The following is an 18848-nucleotide window of genomic DNA, read 5'->3' on the forward strand; positions in this document are numbered from 1 at the left end:
GTTGTCGTGTTTCGTGCACTGCTCAACTTGATAGGTTTTTCTCTCTTTCGACTTTTTAGGTACAACCTTCACAGAAAAACACGGGAATGCAACGGACACGGACACACACACACACACACACACACACACACACACACACACACACACACACACACACAAACACACACACACACACAGCGCACACGCACACACACACACACACACACACACACACACACACACACACACACATGCGCGCGCGATTAAGTTCAGAAATCATAAAATGAATACAGCCGTACAATAAATATCTGTGTATACATGTAACTCCCTTTTACACCGTACTGTGACAAACATTAAATCCAAGCACTGACTTAGGCCTACTGCTGTACAATTAAAACCGGTATTTGTTTTGAAAGTGATCCTGGCATGTCTGCACAAATCGGTCACAGTCATTCGTAGACAAAAGACGAGAAAACTTGTGACTTCATTTAAATCCATGATTCTTTTTTTTTTTTTTTTTTTTACAGCTGTAGCCGCTATAATGAAAGGCGTAGGCCCTATATAGAGTGAATTTCCCATAAACGGATTAAAAACATCTGTCTCTTAATATGCTTGTGGCATCACCCATGGCCATTTATCCAAATGGTTATTTCATATAACGCTGCATTGTGTTCCAAGATGGTTGCTTTCTGGTCGAAGGTAGTTGTCCGTAAATGGGATTAGTCTGAAATAGTTCAGCCTGGTTATAAATGTCAGACAGTTCTGGGACTGCAAGCCATTGTCGTAGTGGATCTCTTGTATAGAACGCTACGACTCCATAACGGTGCAAACTGGGCTCACATTCTCCCCCCTCGGAAGTTCTAGGAAGGTGGCGTTCTCCTAATCTGCAATGTAGAAGTTTTAATATAAAGAAAAACTAGTTGTGTCAAGCGCACCGAATGGCAAAAGTGTCATTAGCAACTAACACATCCGTTATGAGTAATCTTTAGTAACTGAGGCGCTCTGTCTCTCTCTGTCTATCTCTGTCCTTTTCCATCTCTCTCTCTCTCTCTCTCTCTCTCTCTCTCTCTCTCTCTCTCTCTCTCTCTCTCTCTCTCTCTCTCTCTCTTCCACACAGCCCTTATTATTGACATAAAACACATTTTCTTGATTTTTGAGCTTGTTTTCAATCCAAACACAACATATGTATATATATTTGGATTTAGGAGATGTCGAAGAATGCAGTGCAATAATGTTTGAATCTGTTGGCAAAAATTTGATTTTTACCACGATTTTAATTCACAAACTGATTGACTAATTGTTCAGCTTCCGAGCTGAAATGTCTGTAAAGTTTTATAAACATCTGTCTGGTAGATTTCCTGGATGGCCATTATTGTTAATCGTCTCTTCAGCATCCTGGAATCGCTCTACACACATACACCATCACCTCCTCTGGATTCAAAGTCTATGTGAAAACGTTTACTCAAAACTGACTTGATGTAAAAAATTAAAAAATAAATAGTAATAATAATATTTAAACATGTACTTAAAAATAAAAGAAATTAGAAAAACAAGTCGCGTAAGGCGTAAATACAATATTTAGTCAAGTAGCTGTCGAACTCACAGAATGAAACTGAACGCAATGCCATTTTTCAGCAAGACCGTATACTCGTAGCATCGTCAGTCCACCGCTCATGGCAAAGGCAGTGAAATTGACAAGAAGAGCGGGGTAGTAGTTGCGCTAAGAAGGATAGCACGCTTTTCTGTACCTCTCTTTGTTTTAACTTTCTGAGCGTGTTTTTAATCCTAACATATCATATCTATATGTTTTTGGAATCAGGAACCGACAAGGAATAAGATGAAAGTGTTTTTAAATTGATTTGGACAATTTAATTTTGATAATAATTTTTATATATTTAATTTTCAGAGCTTGTTTTTAATCCGAATATAACATATTTATATGTTTTTGGAATCAGCAAATAATGGAGAATAAGATAAACGTAAATTTGGATCGTTTTATAAATTTTTATTTTTTTTTACAATTTTCAGATTTTTAATGACCAAAGTCATTAATTAATTTTTAAGCCACCAAGCTGAAATGCAATACCGAAGTCCGGGCTTCGTCGAAGATTACTTGACCAAAATTTCAACCAATTTGGTTGAAAAATGAGGGCGTGACAGTGCCGCCTCAACTTTCACGAAAAGCCGGATATGACGTCATCAAAGACATTTATCAAAAAAATGAAAAAAACGTTCGGGGATTTCATACCCAGGAACTCTCATGTCAAATTTCATAAAGATCGGTCCAGTAGTTTAGTCTGAATCGCTCTACACACACACACAGACACACACACACACACACACGCACACACGCACATACACCACGACCCTCGTTTCGATTCCCCCTCGATGTTAAAATATTTAGTCAAAACTTGACTAAATATAAAAAGAAAAGGAGCTGACACGACCTAAACAAAAAAAAAAAAGACAAACTCACTTTCAGCCTCTCGACGAACACGAGCGAACTGACGCTGCTGGTGGTAGTTCGTCTGAGGACTGTGGTACGAATACTGAGAGCCAGAACGTTGCCCGTTGTAGCTTGGATTCTCTCGCTGATAGTTATATTGATGATATCCATAGTCCAGACCGCCCGTCTTCACCTGGGCTTGGGAACCATAGTAGGCTCCAGTGTTGACAGGGTACTGCGGATATTGGGGGTAATCGGGGTATTTATTGTAACCGTGAGAGTACCCCGAGTAGACGGAGGCCTTCGGATAGTCGTAGCCGGTGTTGTAATCGGGGTAGCTGTAGTATTGGTAGTCCGTGAATTGGCGCGGCGTGTCCGGGTAGTCGTTGTACTCGGGGTAGACGTACTCGCTGAAGTCGCTCCGCCCTGAGAAGACCCGACGGGTCGGGGTGGGGGAGATGTCGGAAGGATTGTTTAAAGTTCTCGGCTCGTCTGAGACAGGGAAAGCTGTAAAAAGGACATTGTATCGAGTGAATCATGGCTGACCTTGTGGTGATGGTCGAGGAGAAAAGATGCCTGGGTTTGGGTACTGGAGGGGGGGGGGGGGGAGGGGGGAAGCGTGACAATAAAAAGCTGAGACAAATGAGGCCGTCATTCCGTACTTTCTTACCTTTCTGACGAAGGCAGTTTGTCTTCCGAAATATTGATAAAAAAAAAGTACCTAACCTGGTTACTGGCGTGTCTTCTTTTTATCTAAAATGAAGCGTAAAATGTAAAACGATGCGTGAAAAGATAACAAAAAATATAACCTCGATCAAGATGGAAACAGACTCGAACCCAGCTATGGATATGAACTTTATCAGTGGTCAAGAACTGAAAAACACCCAACTTGGGAGGTAAAGAGCATACAATGTTATAAAACTTACATGGATACGTAAAACTTCATATGCTACGGTGTGAGAAACTGATGTCCGAGGTTCAGTGCTAAGCCACACGTTTGACAAACCACTGAAGCAAGTAGTCGCACAAAGACCACTTGAAGCGACACGGGTACAGCACACGGCAATCAAATGATACTGGGGTGAAAAGGAAGCACAATCAATCAATCAATCAATCAAGTGGCGGTCAGATAGGCTTTTCTTACCTGGCTGTCTGCCAACGCTGTAATGTAGATCGAAGCCGGTACCGGCCACAGAGTAGTCAGACTCAAAGTGAATGGTGAAGGTTTCCCGCGGACCCACCGGTACTGTTGAGGAGAAACAAGTCGCGTAAGGCGAAAATACAATATTTAGTCAAGTAGCTGTCGAACTCACAGAATGAAACTGAACGCAATGCCATTTTACTCGTAGCATCGTCAGGCCACCGCTCATGGCAAAGGCAGTGAAATTGACAAGAAGAGCGGGGTAGTAGTTGCGCTAAGAAGGATAGCACGCTTTTCTGTACCTCTCTTTGTTTTAACTTTCTGAGCGTGTTTTTAATCCAAACATATCATATCTATATGTTTTTGGAATCAGGAACCGACAAGGAATAAGATGAAAGTGTTTTTAAATTGATTTCGACAATTTAATTTTGATAATAATTTTTATATATTTAATTTTCAGAGCTTGTTTTTAATCCGAATATAACATATTTATATGTTTTTGGAATCAGCAAATGATGGAGAATAAGATAAACGTAAATTTGGATCGTTTTATAAATTTTTATTTTTTTTTACAATTTTCCGATTTTTAATGACCAAAGTCATTAATTAATTTTTAAGCCACCAAGCTGAAATGCAATACCAAACCCCGGGCTTCGTCGAAGATTACTTGACCAAAATTTGAACCAATTTGGTTGAAAAATGAGGGCGTGACAGTGCCGCCTCAACTTTCACGAAAAGCCGGATATGACGTCATCAAAGACATTTATCAAAAAAATGAAAAAAACGTTCGGGGATTTCATACCCAGGAACTCTCATGTCAAATTTCATAAAGATCGGTCCAGTAGTTTAGTCTGAATCGCTCTACACACACACACACACACACACACACACACACACGCACGCACACACGCACGCACATACACCACGACCCTCGTTTCGATTCCCCCTCGATGTTAAAATATTTAGTCAAAACTTGACTAAATATAAAAAGATATAAATGAAAGTAAGCAAGACTGTACACCTCTCTCTGTCTCTCTCTTTAAGTAAAGAATTGTCATTGTCATTCTCTCTCTCTGTGTCTCTGTGTCTCTCTGTCTGTCTGTCTGTCTGTCTGTCTGTCTGTCTCTCTCTCTCTCTCTCTCTCTCTCTCTCTCTCTCTCTCTCTCTCTCTCTCTCTCTCTCTCTCTCTCTTGACTTGACTATAATAAATGTACCCTTATGAGCAAAATTATCACTGGATGTGTACCTGAAACTCTACATACAAAATGTACCATGAGGAAATCACGTCAATTTATGAGATTAAACACTCCTGTTCCTCGGATTGACCTGTTTAAGTCCAGTTTAGTTTATTCAGGTAGCAGTCTCTGGAACTCTCTTCCAACATTCCTGAGGCAAACTACCAGCACAAATAGTTTTAAGAGCAGATATTTGTCTTATGTAATGAAGTCAAAGTAAATGATATTTGTCTTAAATGGTATTCATTTTTATATTTAGTCAAGTTTTGACTAAATATTTTAACATCGAGGGGGAATCGAAACGAGGGTCGTGGTGTATGTGCGTGTGTGTGTGTGTGTGCGTGTGTGTGTGTCTGTGTGTGTGTGTAGAGCGATTCAGACTAAACTACTGGACCGATCTTTATGAAATTTGACATGAGAGTTCCTGGGTATGAAATCCCCGAACGTTTTTTTCATTTTTTTGATAAATGTCTTTGATGACGTCATATCCGGCTTTTCGTGAAAGTTGAGGCGGCACTGTCACGCCCTCATTTTTCAACCAAATTGGTTCAAATTTTGGTCAAGTAATCTTCGACGAAGCCCGGACTTCGGTATTGCATTTCAGCTTGGTGGCTTAAAAATTAGTTAATGACTTTGGTCATTAAAAATCTGAAAATTGTAAAAAAAAAATAAAAATTTATAAAACGATCCAAATTTACGTTCATCTTATTCTCCATCATTTGCTGATTCCAAAAACATATAAATATGTTATATTCGGATTAAAAACAAGCTCTGAAATATAAAAATTATTATCAAAATTAAATTGTCCAAATCAATTTAAAAACACTTTCATCTTATTCCTTGTCGGTTCCTGATTCCAAAAACATATAGATATGATATGTTTGGATTAAAAACACGCTCAGAAAGTTAAAACAAAGAGAGGTACAGAAAAGCGTGCTATCCTTCTTAGCGCAACTACTACCCCGCTCTTCTTGTCAATTTCACTGCCTTTGCCATGAGCGGTGGACTGACGATGCTACGAGTATACGGTCTTGCTGAAAAATGGCATTGCGTTCAGTTTCATTCTGTGAGTTCGACAGCTATACTTGACTAAATATTGTATTTTTGCCTTACGCGACTTGTTTATTTTTTTATTAAACACGCCCCTCTCCTCTTTATTGGTATAATGTACACAGACCCTTTTCGGATGAAGGGACTTAAAAACCAAGCACTATTTAGATGTGTGATGATTTTTGCAATGTCTTGCTTGTTTGATTGTTTTCCTTAAAATGCAATGTATGGCTTAGAGCATGATGTTGAGACAGTGCAAGCTGCTCTATACCACTTAATTCACATCAATTAACTCGCAATCTACCTCAATGCAATGCATTTTGTGTACATATGTATCATGTGTTTTCACTTTAGTTATCTGTTAAAATGTAGAATTTTAGTTTGTTTTTTATTTTTTTTATTTTTTTTTATCTTGTATTTTTACTTCATTGTCGTAGTTAGTCCCTCTTTAGGGCGAGGGCTGGATGTAAAAAAGCAGACCACTGCTTAATCTACTACCCTCGTTAAATAAAGAATTGTCATTGTCATTGTCATTCTCTCTCTCTCTCTCTGTCTCTCTGTCTCTCTGTCTCTCTCTCTGTCTCTCTGTCTCTCACTCTCTCTCTCTCTCTCACTCTCTCTCTCTCTCTCTCTCTCTCTCTCTCTCTCTCTCTCTCTCTCTCTGCCGTATGTGCATCATTGTGTGTGTGTGTTTGTGTGTGTTTGTGTGTGTGTTTGTGTGTGTTTGTGAGTGTGTGTGTGTGTGTTTGTGTGTGTGTGTGTGTGTGTGTGTGTGTGAGTGTGTGTGTGTGTGTGTGTGTGTGTGTGTGTGTGTTATTGTGTTTGATTTGTGTGTGCGTTCGTCTGTGTCTGTGTCTGTGTTTATTCTAGTACTTGACCGTCACAGTTCGCACTCTGATTCATTGACATTGTTCCTTATAGCTTTGATGCTGTGGTCTCTTTCGTTTGTGTCAGCAAGGCTAAAGACTTCAAGAATAGAAATGAATGGGGAAAAAAAACAAAAGAGAGAAGAAAATTTATGATTTTACACGAGGCTCTTACGAGTTGAATGTGCCCCAGTTTTCATGATGAACTGAACGGAAGAAGAATATTATAATTCAATTGGCAAAGGGGAAAAAAACAATGAAAACTATGCATATTCGAGATTTATACCCCCAAAACTACATAAGAACTACTAGTAAATGCAAATTTTCTGAACAATAAGGGAAAATCAACCACTAATAACAGCAACACTCAATTCCTAGGCTGTGCTGTCGCTGTCATGCGGAACATATACGTTCAGCTTGATTGAAAACGTGATCTTTGCACTTCAGACCAAGTGACTGTACAAAAAAGAAAACTTCGTTCGAAACACTTTCATTGGAACATTACACGACAAAATAATTTACAAACAACAAAACAATAACGTTACTCGAAAAGGCACCACTCCGCTGTCCACAAAGAACCAAACGTTCTCGGTCAGCCGAGCCGCCAAAAGCCAGTCTGTCTCGGTCACAGTTCTCGCTGTCCTCGATGTCTACGCGGTACCGGATGTTGATCCAGCAGGCGGAGGGCCGGTTGTTGGAATAGCGGAAGTTCCAGTCCGCCTTGTTGGCATACTTGCTTGGATCATCGGGGGCACTGTCGCACGACTCCACGCCGTCGATAGTACCTGATTCCTCCAGCGTCACCTCGCATTCTGCTGAAATTGTTAAACAGGAAAATTCCTAACCACAATAAAGATCTTCAAGGCAAGTCCTTAATTGATTGAGCCCAGACCAGAACTTAATTTGTTGTCTTTTTTAGAAAAGAAAAATTGGTTGGATCTGAAAAGTAGACGATGGGGATTAAAGTTGTGTCTTTTCATCAAGAGTTGCATGTCGTGTTGCACTGAGTTCACTTGACTACACTAACCCCAGGTCTCCTAAGGACAAAGAAACGGACCAGAGGTAACGCAGTCAAGTGAACTGCAGACAGCTGGCAAGACACGGTTTGACGTGTGAATCACAAAATGACAAGGTGCGTAGGACTTATCTCTTCCGTGCGAAGACAGGCTACAGGTGTCGTGTCTTAGGCTTGCGAGCGCGCGCGGGCTGCGAAAAACGAACTAATTAAACTACTCAGTGATTCAAGTTATGGTAGGTTAGGTGCTCTCTCTCTCTCTCTCTCTCTCTCTCTCTCTCTCTCTCTCTCTCTCTCTCTCTCTCTCTCTCTCTCTCTCTCTCACACACACACACTCACACACTCACACGTGCGAGCGAGCGAGCGAGAACTAAACCGCAGAAAAGACCTCATATTTCGTTGTTGACATCTCAAAATTGGAATTAGCCTAAGGGCAGGGTAAAAATGTAAACAGAAGTCAGTATTGGTAGTGTACTTACAGATAGGCTGCTCCACTTTCTTGCCTGTTAATTGTCGCCCTTGCTTGATTTTGACAGGAAAAAAAACATCGATAAATTAAGAGAACATGTACAAATTAAAAGATACGATTCTTTCCGTGTCAGTAAACACTGCTTCAGATTTGTCCAGGCGTTAGCATGGGACAGGACCATCCTTCCACGTAGGCACAAATGCCCAAAACAAACATCATGACTGCTTCCTGCGTAGTGCCAAGATAGTTGTCCCTGAATTCATTTCGCAGGTTGACATATATGTGTTAGTTATGCAATTCATTCCAGAAATAATTCCCATTCTGAACCTGACTCTCCGGGTTTGGTGTGTGTTCAGATGGGGAGATGCTCTCACAGTGCTGGCCGGAGCACTAACATTTTACTCCTATTCGTGACTTTTGTTTTTAGAAATCGGCATCAAGAAACTGTTAATAATGTGGCGCTTTTGACGCGACAAGTCTATCCGATGATTGTTTTCCATCAGAATTCTTGTAGTTTTACATATAACGTGATTTGGAGCGTATAAGAATGTGTAAGTGGAGCGTGGTCGAATGTCCATGTGTGAATGGGTAAGTTGAGCGTATAAGAATGTCCATGTGTGCGATGTGTAAGTGAGACATGGATGTGTTCATGACTGAATGCGTAAGCACAATGCAAGGAATGGCCAGAGAGGTATCAGTGTGGGAGGTGTGTTTATAACCTGCCCTGTTATATAGTGCTATATGTCTTATGTAAAAACAATGTCCTGTTTGTATTATTGTTATGTACCACGCCTGAATTTCTCTATGAGATAATAAAGTATTCTTATTCTTATTCTTATTCTTATGTTGGAGTCGTCAGCCAGATTTTTCATAAAAATTTCCCAGATTTGCTCAAAATGTATTCTTGTAAAAAAAATTTTAAAAATGGTTTTAAAACTTTTGAAAAAATACAGTTTTCCTCTATTAATAAAGAAGGTTCAGTTTTGTTATTCCATCATTCGAAACTACCTCAGAATGTGAAAAGTTTTGTTGTTGTTAAAAGGCGAAATTACTACATTTAGTCAAGCTGTGGAACTCACAGAATGAAACTGAACGCACTACATTTTTTCACAATGACCGTAGTCCGCCGCTAGTGCAAAAGGCAGTGAAAGTGACGAGCCTGTTCAGAGCGGTAGCGGTTGCGCTGTGTTGCATAGCACGCTATACTGTACCTCTCTTCGTTTTAACTTTCTGAGCGTGTTTTAATCCAAACATATCATATCTATATGTTTTTGGACTCAGGAACCGACAAGGAATAAGATAAAATTGTTTCTAAAACGATTTCGGAAATTTTATTTTAATCATAATTTTTATATTTTTTATTTTCAGAGCTTGTTTTTAATCCGAATATAACATATTTATGTTTTTTGAATCAGAACATGATGAAGAATAAAATAAAAGTAATTTTGGATCGTTTTATAAAAAATAATTTTAATTTCAATTTTCAGATTTTTAATGACCAAAGTCATAAATTAATTTTTGAGCCTCCATGCTGAAATGCAATACCAAAGTCCGGCCTTTGTCGAAGATTTCTTGGCCAAAATTTCAATCAATTTGATTGAAAAATGAAAGTGTGACAGTGCCGCCTCAACTTTTACAAAAAGCCGGATATGACGTCATTGAAGACATTTATCAAAAAAATGAAAAAAACGTCTGGGGATTTCATACCCAGGAACTCTCATGTAAAATTTCCTAAAGATCGGTCCAGTAGTTTGGTCTGAATCGCTCTACACACACACACACACACGCACAGACAGACACACAGACGGACAGACACACACACACACACACACACACACACACACACACACCACGACCCTCGTCTCGATTCCCCCTCTATGTTAAAACATTTAGTCAAAACTTGACTAAATGTAACAAGTCGCGTAAGGCGAAATTACAATATTTAGTCAAGTAGCTGTCGAACTCACAGAATGAAACTGAACGCAATGCCATTTTTCAGCAAGAGCGTAGCATCGTCAGTCCACCGCTCATGGCAAAGGCAGTGAAATTGACAAGAAGAGCGGGGTAGTAGTTGCGCTAAGAAGGATAGCACGCTTTTCTGTACCTCTCTTTGTTTTAACTTTCTGAGCGTGTTTTTAATCCAAACATATCATATCTATATGTTTTTGGAATCAGGAACCGACAAGGAATAAGATGAAGGTGTTTTTAAATTGATTTGGACAATTTAATTTTGATAATATTTTTTATATATTTAATTTTCAGAGCTTGTTTTTAATCCGAATATAACATATTTATATATTTTTGGAATCAGCAATTGATGGAGAATAAGATAAACGTAAATTTGGATCGTTTTATAAATTTTTAATTTTGTTTACAATTTTCAGATTTTTAATGACCAAAGTCATTAATTAATTTTTAAGCCACCAAGCTGAAATGCAATACCGAAGTCCGGGCTTCGTCGAAGATTACTTGACCAAAATTTCAACCAATTTGGTTGAAAAATGAGGGCGTGACAGTGCCGCCTCAACTTTCACGAAAAGCCGGATATGACGTCATCAAAGACATTTATAAAAAAAATGAAAAAAACGTTCGGGGATTTCATACCCAGGAACTCTCATGTCAAATTTCATAAAGATCGGTCCAGTAGTTTAGTCTGAATCGCTCTACACACACACACACACACACGCACATACACCACGACCCTCGTTTCGATTCCCCCTCGATGTTAAAATATTTAGTCAAAACTTGACTAAATATAAAAAGGTTGCACCATGCTACCACTGCATGGATTCAGTTGTGTATCTCGGGTTCAAGCGGTTATGTAGTCAAAATTTCTGCTTTGAGGGGCATTTTATTTATCTTGTAGACTATGGTCCGGGTGAGTTTTCCAGTTTTGAAAAGTGCATAGATAAAAAAAACAGTTATAGGGCCTATGTAAAATGGCCGTATGCCAGATAGCTTTTGGGTAGAAGTGTCACCACCAATAAACAATCAACGAAAGAAACAGACAATAAATAGAAAATGAAATAAACAACAAACAACAAAATAAATGGATAAAAGCATTGTAGGCACGAGTCGCACTTCACGTGGTAAGAGAAAATCAATTTCAGTAATAGTGTCATCATCATCTTCATCATCATCATCATCGTCGTCGTCGTCGTCATCATCATCGTCGTCATCATCATCGTTATCATCATCATGAATAATGTATGGCAAACAAAACACCTCCTACCCTTTCCTCAACCAATGCGTTGGCAAAGGCCAGGGCTAACGCCAGACAAATCAAAAGCCTTCTCATGATTCTCCTGGCCACAATACCTCTTCCTTGCTTCAGCAACCGTCACTGCAGCGATGGCAAGATCGAAAGTATTCAAATACTTTTTTGCCCATGAACTCACAGCCACGTCAGTCTCAAGCTGCCCTCTAATGACGACAATGGCACACTTTGTACAGTGGAACCCCCCTTTTAAGACCTCCAAAATCTTGAGAAAAAGTCTTAAAAATGAGGGAGTCTTAAACGGGGGGTACATGTAGGGGTGTTATGAACAGGATGTGTGAATACTCAAGGTCTTAAAAAATGGGGATGTCTTAATTTGGGAGCGTCTTAAAAGAGGAGTTCCACTGTAACGTCAGCTGTCCGTGGGGTCCTACACCTGCTCGCCCCAGCTGATGTCATCAGAACAGCCTCCGTATGCACAGGCTGGTGCATGATGCAGGTGTGAGGCTGTACCGTCGGTCTACTTCTTTACCAGGTGATACCTGATCTTCTCTTGTAAATAGCTGAAATCAGACGCTGGGCGTACTTTCATTGCATAGGTAACTTACTGTGTTAAAATGTTCTTTCTTGTTCTCAGTAACTGCGTCTCAGTGTGTGCGTGCGTGCATGTCTTGCGTGCACCACGGTTTGCGTGTGCGTCAAGTTGAGAAGGGGGGGGGGGCATGTTTGTGTGTGATGTGTATGTACTTTTGTGTGTGTGTGTGTGCACGTTTGTTTGTCTGTGTCTGTATGTGGGTCTGTATTTTGCGCGCGTGTGTGTATGTAGTTTGTGTGTGTGCATTTGTGTGTGTGTGTGTGTGCGTTTGTAAATGTGTGTGTGTGTGTGTGAATGTGTGTGTGTGTGTGTGTGTTTGTGCATATGAGTGATTGTAGCTTGTGTGTGTGTGCATGCATGTGTGTGTGCACGCGTACATTTGCTAACTCGCTTGCATAACACATGTTGTGTGCATGTTTGCCTGTCATATAAATGGATGAGCAAGTGTACGACGATGTAAGCATACAGCTGCTTATCAGGCAGGCAAGGCAGACACTGCAAGACAAATTGGTACAAGTGCAAAAAAGGCAACAACTATTTATGAAAGTAAAATTTATTCCTATTCATACTACAAAATGGCGTCGTCAGACAGGATGTGTTACTAAACTTGACTCAGAAGTTCCTGGACTCGGAAGAAGTGATGAATTGTGACAACTTCACTCTTCAGTACTGGTGATGACGGACCTTTCCTGCCAGGAGTTGTGTACTCCATGGTGTCTTGGACGATCGGCATGTCCTGTCCTGTGATGTCATGTACGTTCCTGCGTTGCTGTTGCTGTAAACTACGTTCCTGTGATGCTGGTAATCTTCGTTCCTGTCCTGGTAGCTGTGTCATCTAATATAAAAACAATCATTCAAATTCATAGTTTTTCACTGTTAAACGTTGAGCTAGTAATGGTATTTCAGTTCATATCTTGTTGTTGTTTTTATCAAACAAAGAACATGCTGATAAACATTATGTACTCTACATTAGTGGGTATTATATAGTCCATCTGGAACAAAATCTCTGGTTAAAAATTTCTCTTAAAAAAAAAAATCAAGAAAAAGAATTCAACACAGTAAAAAGAAAACGAAAACATGAAACGCGGAGGCAAGTATCACATTTACCGAAGCTAAGACACACACAAATGGACGGAAAGTACTAGTTTTCCTCCAATTTTTTGTTTGTTTGTTTATTTGTTGCTTAACGTCCAGCCGACTACACAGAGCCATATCAGGACGAGGAAGGGGGGGGGGATGAAGGGGGCCACTTGTCAAGCGATTCCTGTTTACAAATGCACTAACCCATTACTTGTGTCCCAGCAGGCTTTAGTAAAACTAAATTAATACCTACTGGAAGATTACCAGTTTCCAGTATGTTAAAATAGGCTTAACCTATCTACTGCTGGACTTACATCAGAACACTAACAGATTAAACTATACATGAATCGCGAGACAAGCGGCAAGAGAAGAGATTTTTGGAAAAAATACAGGTGAATGAGCAAGAAGGCAGAAAAAAGAAAAGAATTCATGAAGAAAAAGAGAGCATGACAGGAAAGAGGAACCAAAAATCTACCTAACAGCAAACTAGAAAGCTCCTGCGGTTCCAAAAACAGGAGGGGCCTTTAATTTCATAACCGCAGTGCCCCACTGCGGGATTTTCCTCCAATACAATGCATGAAATTAAATAAAAAGTTGCAAAAGCAAAATATTGTATCACATAAATATCACACACAGGATTGCTACTTATATGCACAGGGAACAAAACACCATACATGCATAATTATTACAAATCCCTCTCAATATTAGTGCTTTGGCTATTATATAGTCACTGCCTACATGTGATAAGAAATATTTGTGAGCACAAAAAAGCCAGCTGAGGTACTGTGTATTTAATGGGGTTTATTTGTGCCATCTAACATGAAAAAAAGGCAATTGTGATATGTAATAGTATGGCGTTTGGTGTTTATATTCGGAGGCTATCATAGGCTCACACTCTGGGCCACATCAGTATAACATCAGACGAATGTCTATATACAATACAATACAATACAATACAATAATCTTTATTCATCTCTAAAAGAGAAATTACAAGCTTGACTGTGTGTCTGTAAAATCAATCAATTAATCAATCAATCAACCATGCATGTAGTAACATTCACATCGCATATTCACATCATATCGTTACACGCAAACATTGTACCCACACACTTGCTAAAATAAGCCTACAAATAGAAGCAATGCATTGCCTGTTTAAAAATTATATCACATTATCACCTTATCACACGTTAACCACATTATCTTCTCACATTTGTATCCTATAAGTCAATATAACTAACAACAGAGAAAAACAACTGATAAAAGGATGTAAAGATTATGCCGTTGTCAGAGCGACAGCACCAACACCTAGCGCCCCACCTGAGAGTTGAAGTTTATTCATTAAAGTATAGAGCATAAGACATAAGCAGCATACAGTAACAGAGTTGAGCACAGAGTGAAACTTATTAGCATAAGCTAGGATGCTGTGCTGGAAGAAGTTTAGGATGCACAATGAACACTTATTTCAACTGATGATACCAGACCGTGGGAAGAGGTCTGAGAGACAACAGTCAGGAGAGGCTGGGTGGTGGCACAGTTGATAGTACTACATGATAGAGATTTCTCTTTAAATCAAACAAAAAACTAAAATAACATAAAAATTATGCAAACCTTCAAGCAAATATCACAGTAAAGAAAACTTGGGCACACTCAGAATGGACGGAATGTAACATTACTTCTTGATCTCCAATAAAATATGTAAAGTAAAATGAAAATGAGCAAAAGCACAGTTATTCTACAATATCAATATAATATCACACACAAGATTACTATTATGCACAGTTATTCTACAATTTCAATATAATATCACACACAAGATTACTATTATGCACAGTTATTCTACAATATCAATATAATATCACACACAAGATTACTATTATGCACAGTTATTCTACAATATCAATATTCTTCTTCTTCTGCGTTCGATGTACAATATCAATATAATATCACACACAAGATTACTATTATGCACAGTTATTCTAGACTATCAATATAGTATCACACACAAGATTACTATTATGCACAGGAAACAGAAGAGTACAAATATTGTGGAAAACAAAAAAAAATGCCCCTCAGACTCATGATCACTATCTACAAATATGCTGTTCAAAAACAAAAGCGAGACAGAGTTAATTTTTCTCTCAAAAACTGACAAAATATAAATGTAAAAGTAATCATGACAAATATAAATCAAAAACAAACTATCAGTAAGGCAAATGTGATAGTGCATGGTGCTTACAAGAAGGTACAAAAATAACATTTCTTCACACATAAAATACAGCAATGAAGTTTACATCAGAACTTATTTGAAAAATGACACTTTAATTCTCCCTTAAACTTTAGATGCAAAACTTGCATGGACAGTTTTTAAGGTGCAAGAACAAATATACAACTACTTTATTGCTAATATTGTACAGTAACTATACATTATTTGTTTTGTTGACAAAAATATCTCTCCCTCACTTGCATGGACAGTTTTAAAGGTGCGAAAACAAATATATACATCTACTTTGTTGCAAATATTTTTCACACTATACGTTATTTGTATTGTTGAAAAAAATATGACATTTTACACCAATCGAGACTGTCAGTGTTCCTCCGAGACCGCCAAGGGGTTGATGTGAACAATGACTGTCGAGATCTGTGTAAAAGTGTCATATTTTGGACAATACAAACAACATTTAAGTATCGATTGACTTAAGCTCAAATTCCTTTTACTTTTTACGATTGAACGCACATGCACAAACATGCACTCTTTTGTAGTCTGGGCTAACCGTCTGAACATGAGTTTTTGTTGGACTCTGACGTCACATGGCTCAAAGAAGGGAATTTTTTGTTGTTGTTGTTGCTTAACGCCCAGCCGACCACGAAGGGCCATATCAGGGCGGTGCTGCTTTGACATTTAACGTGCGCCACACACAAGACAGAAGTCGCAGCACAGGCTTCATATCTCACCCAGTCACATTATTCTGACACCGGACCAACCAGTCCTAGCACTAACCCTATAATGCCAGACGCCAGGCGGAGCAGCCACTAGATTGCCAATTTTAAAGTCTTAGGAATGACCCGGCCGCGGTTCGAACCCACGACCTCCCGATCACGGGGCGGACGCCTTACCACTAGGCCAACCGTGCCGGTTAAAGAAGAAGGGAAATCCTATGTTCAATTGAGACATAAGATAATAACTGACGCTGTGTCTAGAATTGTGCTTCTTTTTCTAATAATGGCCGAATTTCCTTTCATACTGGAAGGGGACAGGACAGATGAAATTGCGCTGAGCGGCTTGCTATGTACATGTATGTGACAGGGTGATGCAGTAGTCCGCCTTGTCACGGGCAGTTTCTCTGCATTGACGGAGTTGTCTCCCTGCCAACAATGTAGCCCAACATTCTTAAGGCCTGTCCAGACACTCCAGGCTGACCCTGTCCACATTTGACTTATGCTCAAAACGGTCCCACTGGGCGCGCCGCGGCGGGCTATGATCGCGTAGCGTTATTTGCAGAAGAATAGAACGTGTTCTAATTTCTCTGACACAGACATAGAACGGCGGAAATTTGACCACTCAGAGCAAACCAGAGCGATGACGTCAGCCGCTCGCGGCGTGGCAGTCGATGTAACTGAACCTTCCTGCCTTTAGGTGACCTTGACGCTTCCACTCCACTGATACCGCGTTGTGAAAAAAGTCATCGATGTGTGGCCACTCGGCAAAATTCCGCGCGACGCATAAAACGGCCTGCGGCGCATATACCGTAAAACGGCGTCCAAGTCTGGTTGGCCCTTTAGCAAGTCGGAAGACGCCACACCCGTGAAACGTGTAGTGGCTGTCGTGATGGGGTCTGGCCGCTGTTGTCACTAATTGTATGCTCTTGGGAATCTTAGCGTACCCATGGCACTTTTTGTAGGGCTATCAAGTTAGCTCTAAAATTCTCCACCCTGTTTGACTGGCTTTGCCTCCGAAGGTGATTGTTGTGCTTAATGCAATTCGTTACATGTACATCTTCAATCCCAACAACTTACACGTTTGGCAAACAGTTCCCTTTTTAATTTTTGGCTAGATTGTAGCTCTGCAACCATTTCAGTGTTAAATATACCTCTTGAAATGCTCCAAATCTGAGACAGATTCTTACTCATATACCATACTGATTTCAGTAAGCACGAACCAATGTAAATCCTGTAAATGTCAAAAGAACTTTGTCATAAAAGAGTCTAAAAACATTTGCAAAAATACAAAACATCAGTAAAAATGTGTGCATTCTCAAGTTCAAATTTCAATGTTAAAATGGTAAATCAAAGCCTGAAAGATATTCGCTCAGATCTTACCATGGTTAAACATTGAGTCTGTAACATGGATCCGGATCAATGTCAAGAAAAACAGAGGAAATTACATAAAAATTGTACATATTGATAATTTTCCTGGCAATTAAATCTCAAATCATTAATCAAATATCAGTTTCAAGCAATCCCCCAGTCCACAACAAACTTACACCATCGCTGCCTTTCAAGAGAAGTTTCACCAGGTAGATTGACACAGAAACAGGTAGAAAAAAAACTATGCATAAGAAGCACGATGACTGCATGTATAACAAAAACATGTTTTTAACAATCTGCAACATCCAGAACATATTTTTGGTCCTCTTTCTGTCAAAAGAAAAGTTCATTCTTCGATCGTAAAACAATTATGCTCAGCAACCGTTTGCTGCAAATGTTTGCATCCATTAAAAGTTACCTTCAATGTACAAGAAGTGATTCACTTAAAAATATTACACAACTCTCATGATTAAAATACATCCTGGAAGATCAAAAAAAAGATCCCGTCGCGATATAACCTTGAACGGTTGAAAACGACGTTAAACACCAAATAAAGGAAAGGAAAACAAAGATGGAAGAAGAGTAGGATTTCTTCTTCTGCGTTCATGAGCTGAAACTCCCACATACACTCGTGTTTTTTGCAAGAGTGGGGTTTACATGTATGACAGTTTTAATTACCCTGCCCTTTAGGCAGCCATACACTGATTTCAGGGGATGCATGCTTGGTATTTTTGTGTTTCTATAACCGACCGAACTCTGACGCGGATTATTGGATCTTTTCCGTGCGCACTTGGTCTTGTGCTTGCGTGTACAGACGAAGGTGTTAAGGTACAAGCAGGTCTGCACTGGTCTGGGAGATCGGAAAATTCTCAAACCTCAACCGACCAGGCGCGGCCAGGATTCAAACACTTCACCTTCTGTGTGGGAGGCCGGCGTCTTATCCACTAGGCCATTTCACCCGAATGCAGTGACACGGAACTTAACAGGCGCGGGAAAAACATGCATCAGGCACAGTGAAGGTCAGTGGGGTGCGTCACTGAGGCTCGTGCAGGGTTGAAATTTACCCAATTTTGGTTGAATCACTTATAAATTTATGAGGGTAAAGCAAAAACGATTAGGGATGGCAATTAAATCTTTTAACACAAGATAGTACTAATCGTCTTGAGCAAATTTTCTTCTAAACACTGTATAAAAGTCGCTTTGATTTATTTAAATAATTAACAAATGTTCTCCGCTAGCACCTCGGCCGGACTATACTAACAATGGCCGATTGCCTTGACAGACAGCAAGCGAGAGGACAGATGAAATTGCGTTGAGCAGCTTGCTGTGTACACGTACATCTTCCATGCCACCAAGATAGGAGTAGGATTTCAGGCGGCACAGGTGACCAGTGTCTTGGAGTCTTCCTCCTGGTCTTGGGGCAGGCCATCCAATGCAGCTTTTGCCTGAA

General features: G+C 39.7%; 2 protein-coding genes across 2 annotated transcripts in view; both read right to left on the reverse strand.

Annotated features, from left to right (window-relative positions):
• Positions 1 to 479: 479 nt before the first annotated feature.
• Positions 480 to 11578, reverse strand: LOC138951934 (uncharacterized). Its single transcript, XM_070323496.1, has 6 exons — positions 11434 to 11578; positions 8212 to 8254; positions 7263 to 7532; positions 3570 to 3671; positions 2456 to 2932; positions 480 to 863 (listed from the first exon to the last, which is right to left on the reverse strand). Exons 1-6 carry the CDS (start codon positions 11497 to 11499, stop codon positions 859 to 861), a joined length of 963 nt encoding a protein of 320 aa, XP_070179597.1. The 5' UTR covers positions 11500 to 11578; the 3' UTR covers positions 480 to 858.
• A 970-nt stretch (positions 11579 to 12548) lies between these two features.
• The window catches only part of LOC138953339 (TPR repeat-containing protein DDB_G0287407-like), a 53251-nt gene continuing 46951 nt past the window's right edge, over positions 12549 to 18848 (reverse strand). The window contains exon 27 of the mRNA XM_070325139.1: positions 12549 to 18843. Coding sequence (XP_070181240.1) covers positions 18769 to 18843 — 75 coding nt within the window. The 3' untranslated portion in view covers positions 12549 to 18768. The remainder of the gene's footprint in view (positions 18844 to 18848) is intronic.

The sequence above is a fragment of the Littorina saxatilis genome, linkage group LG17 (genome assembly GCF_037325665.1).
Source record: "Littorina saxatilis isolate snail1 linkage group LG17, US_GU_Lsax_2.0, whole genome shotgun sequence".
Lineage (NCBI taxonomy): Eukaryota > Metazoa > Mollusca > Gastropoda > Littorinimorpha > Littorinidae > Littorina > Littorina saxatilis.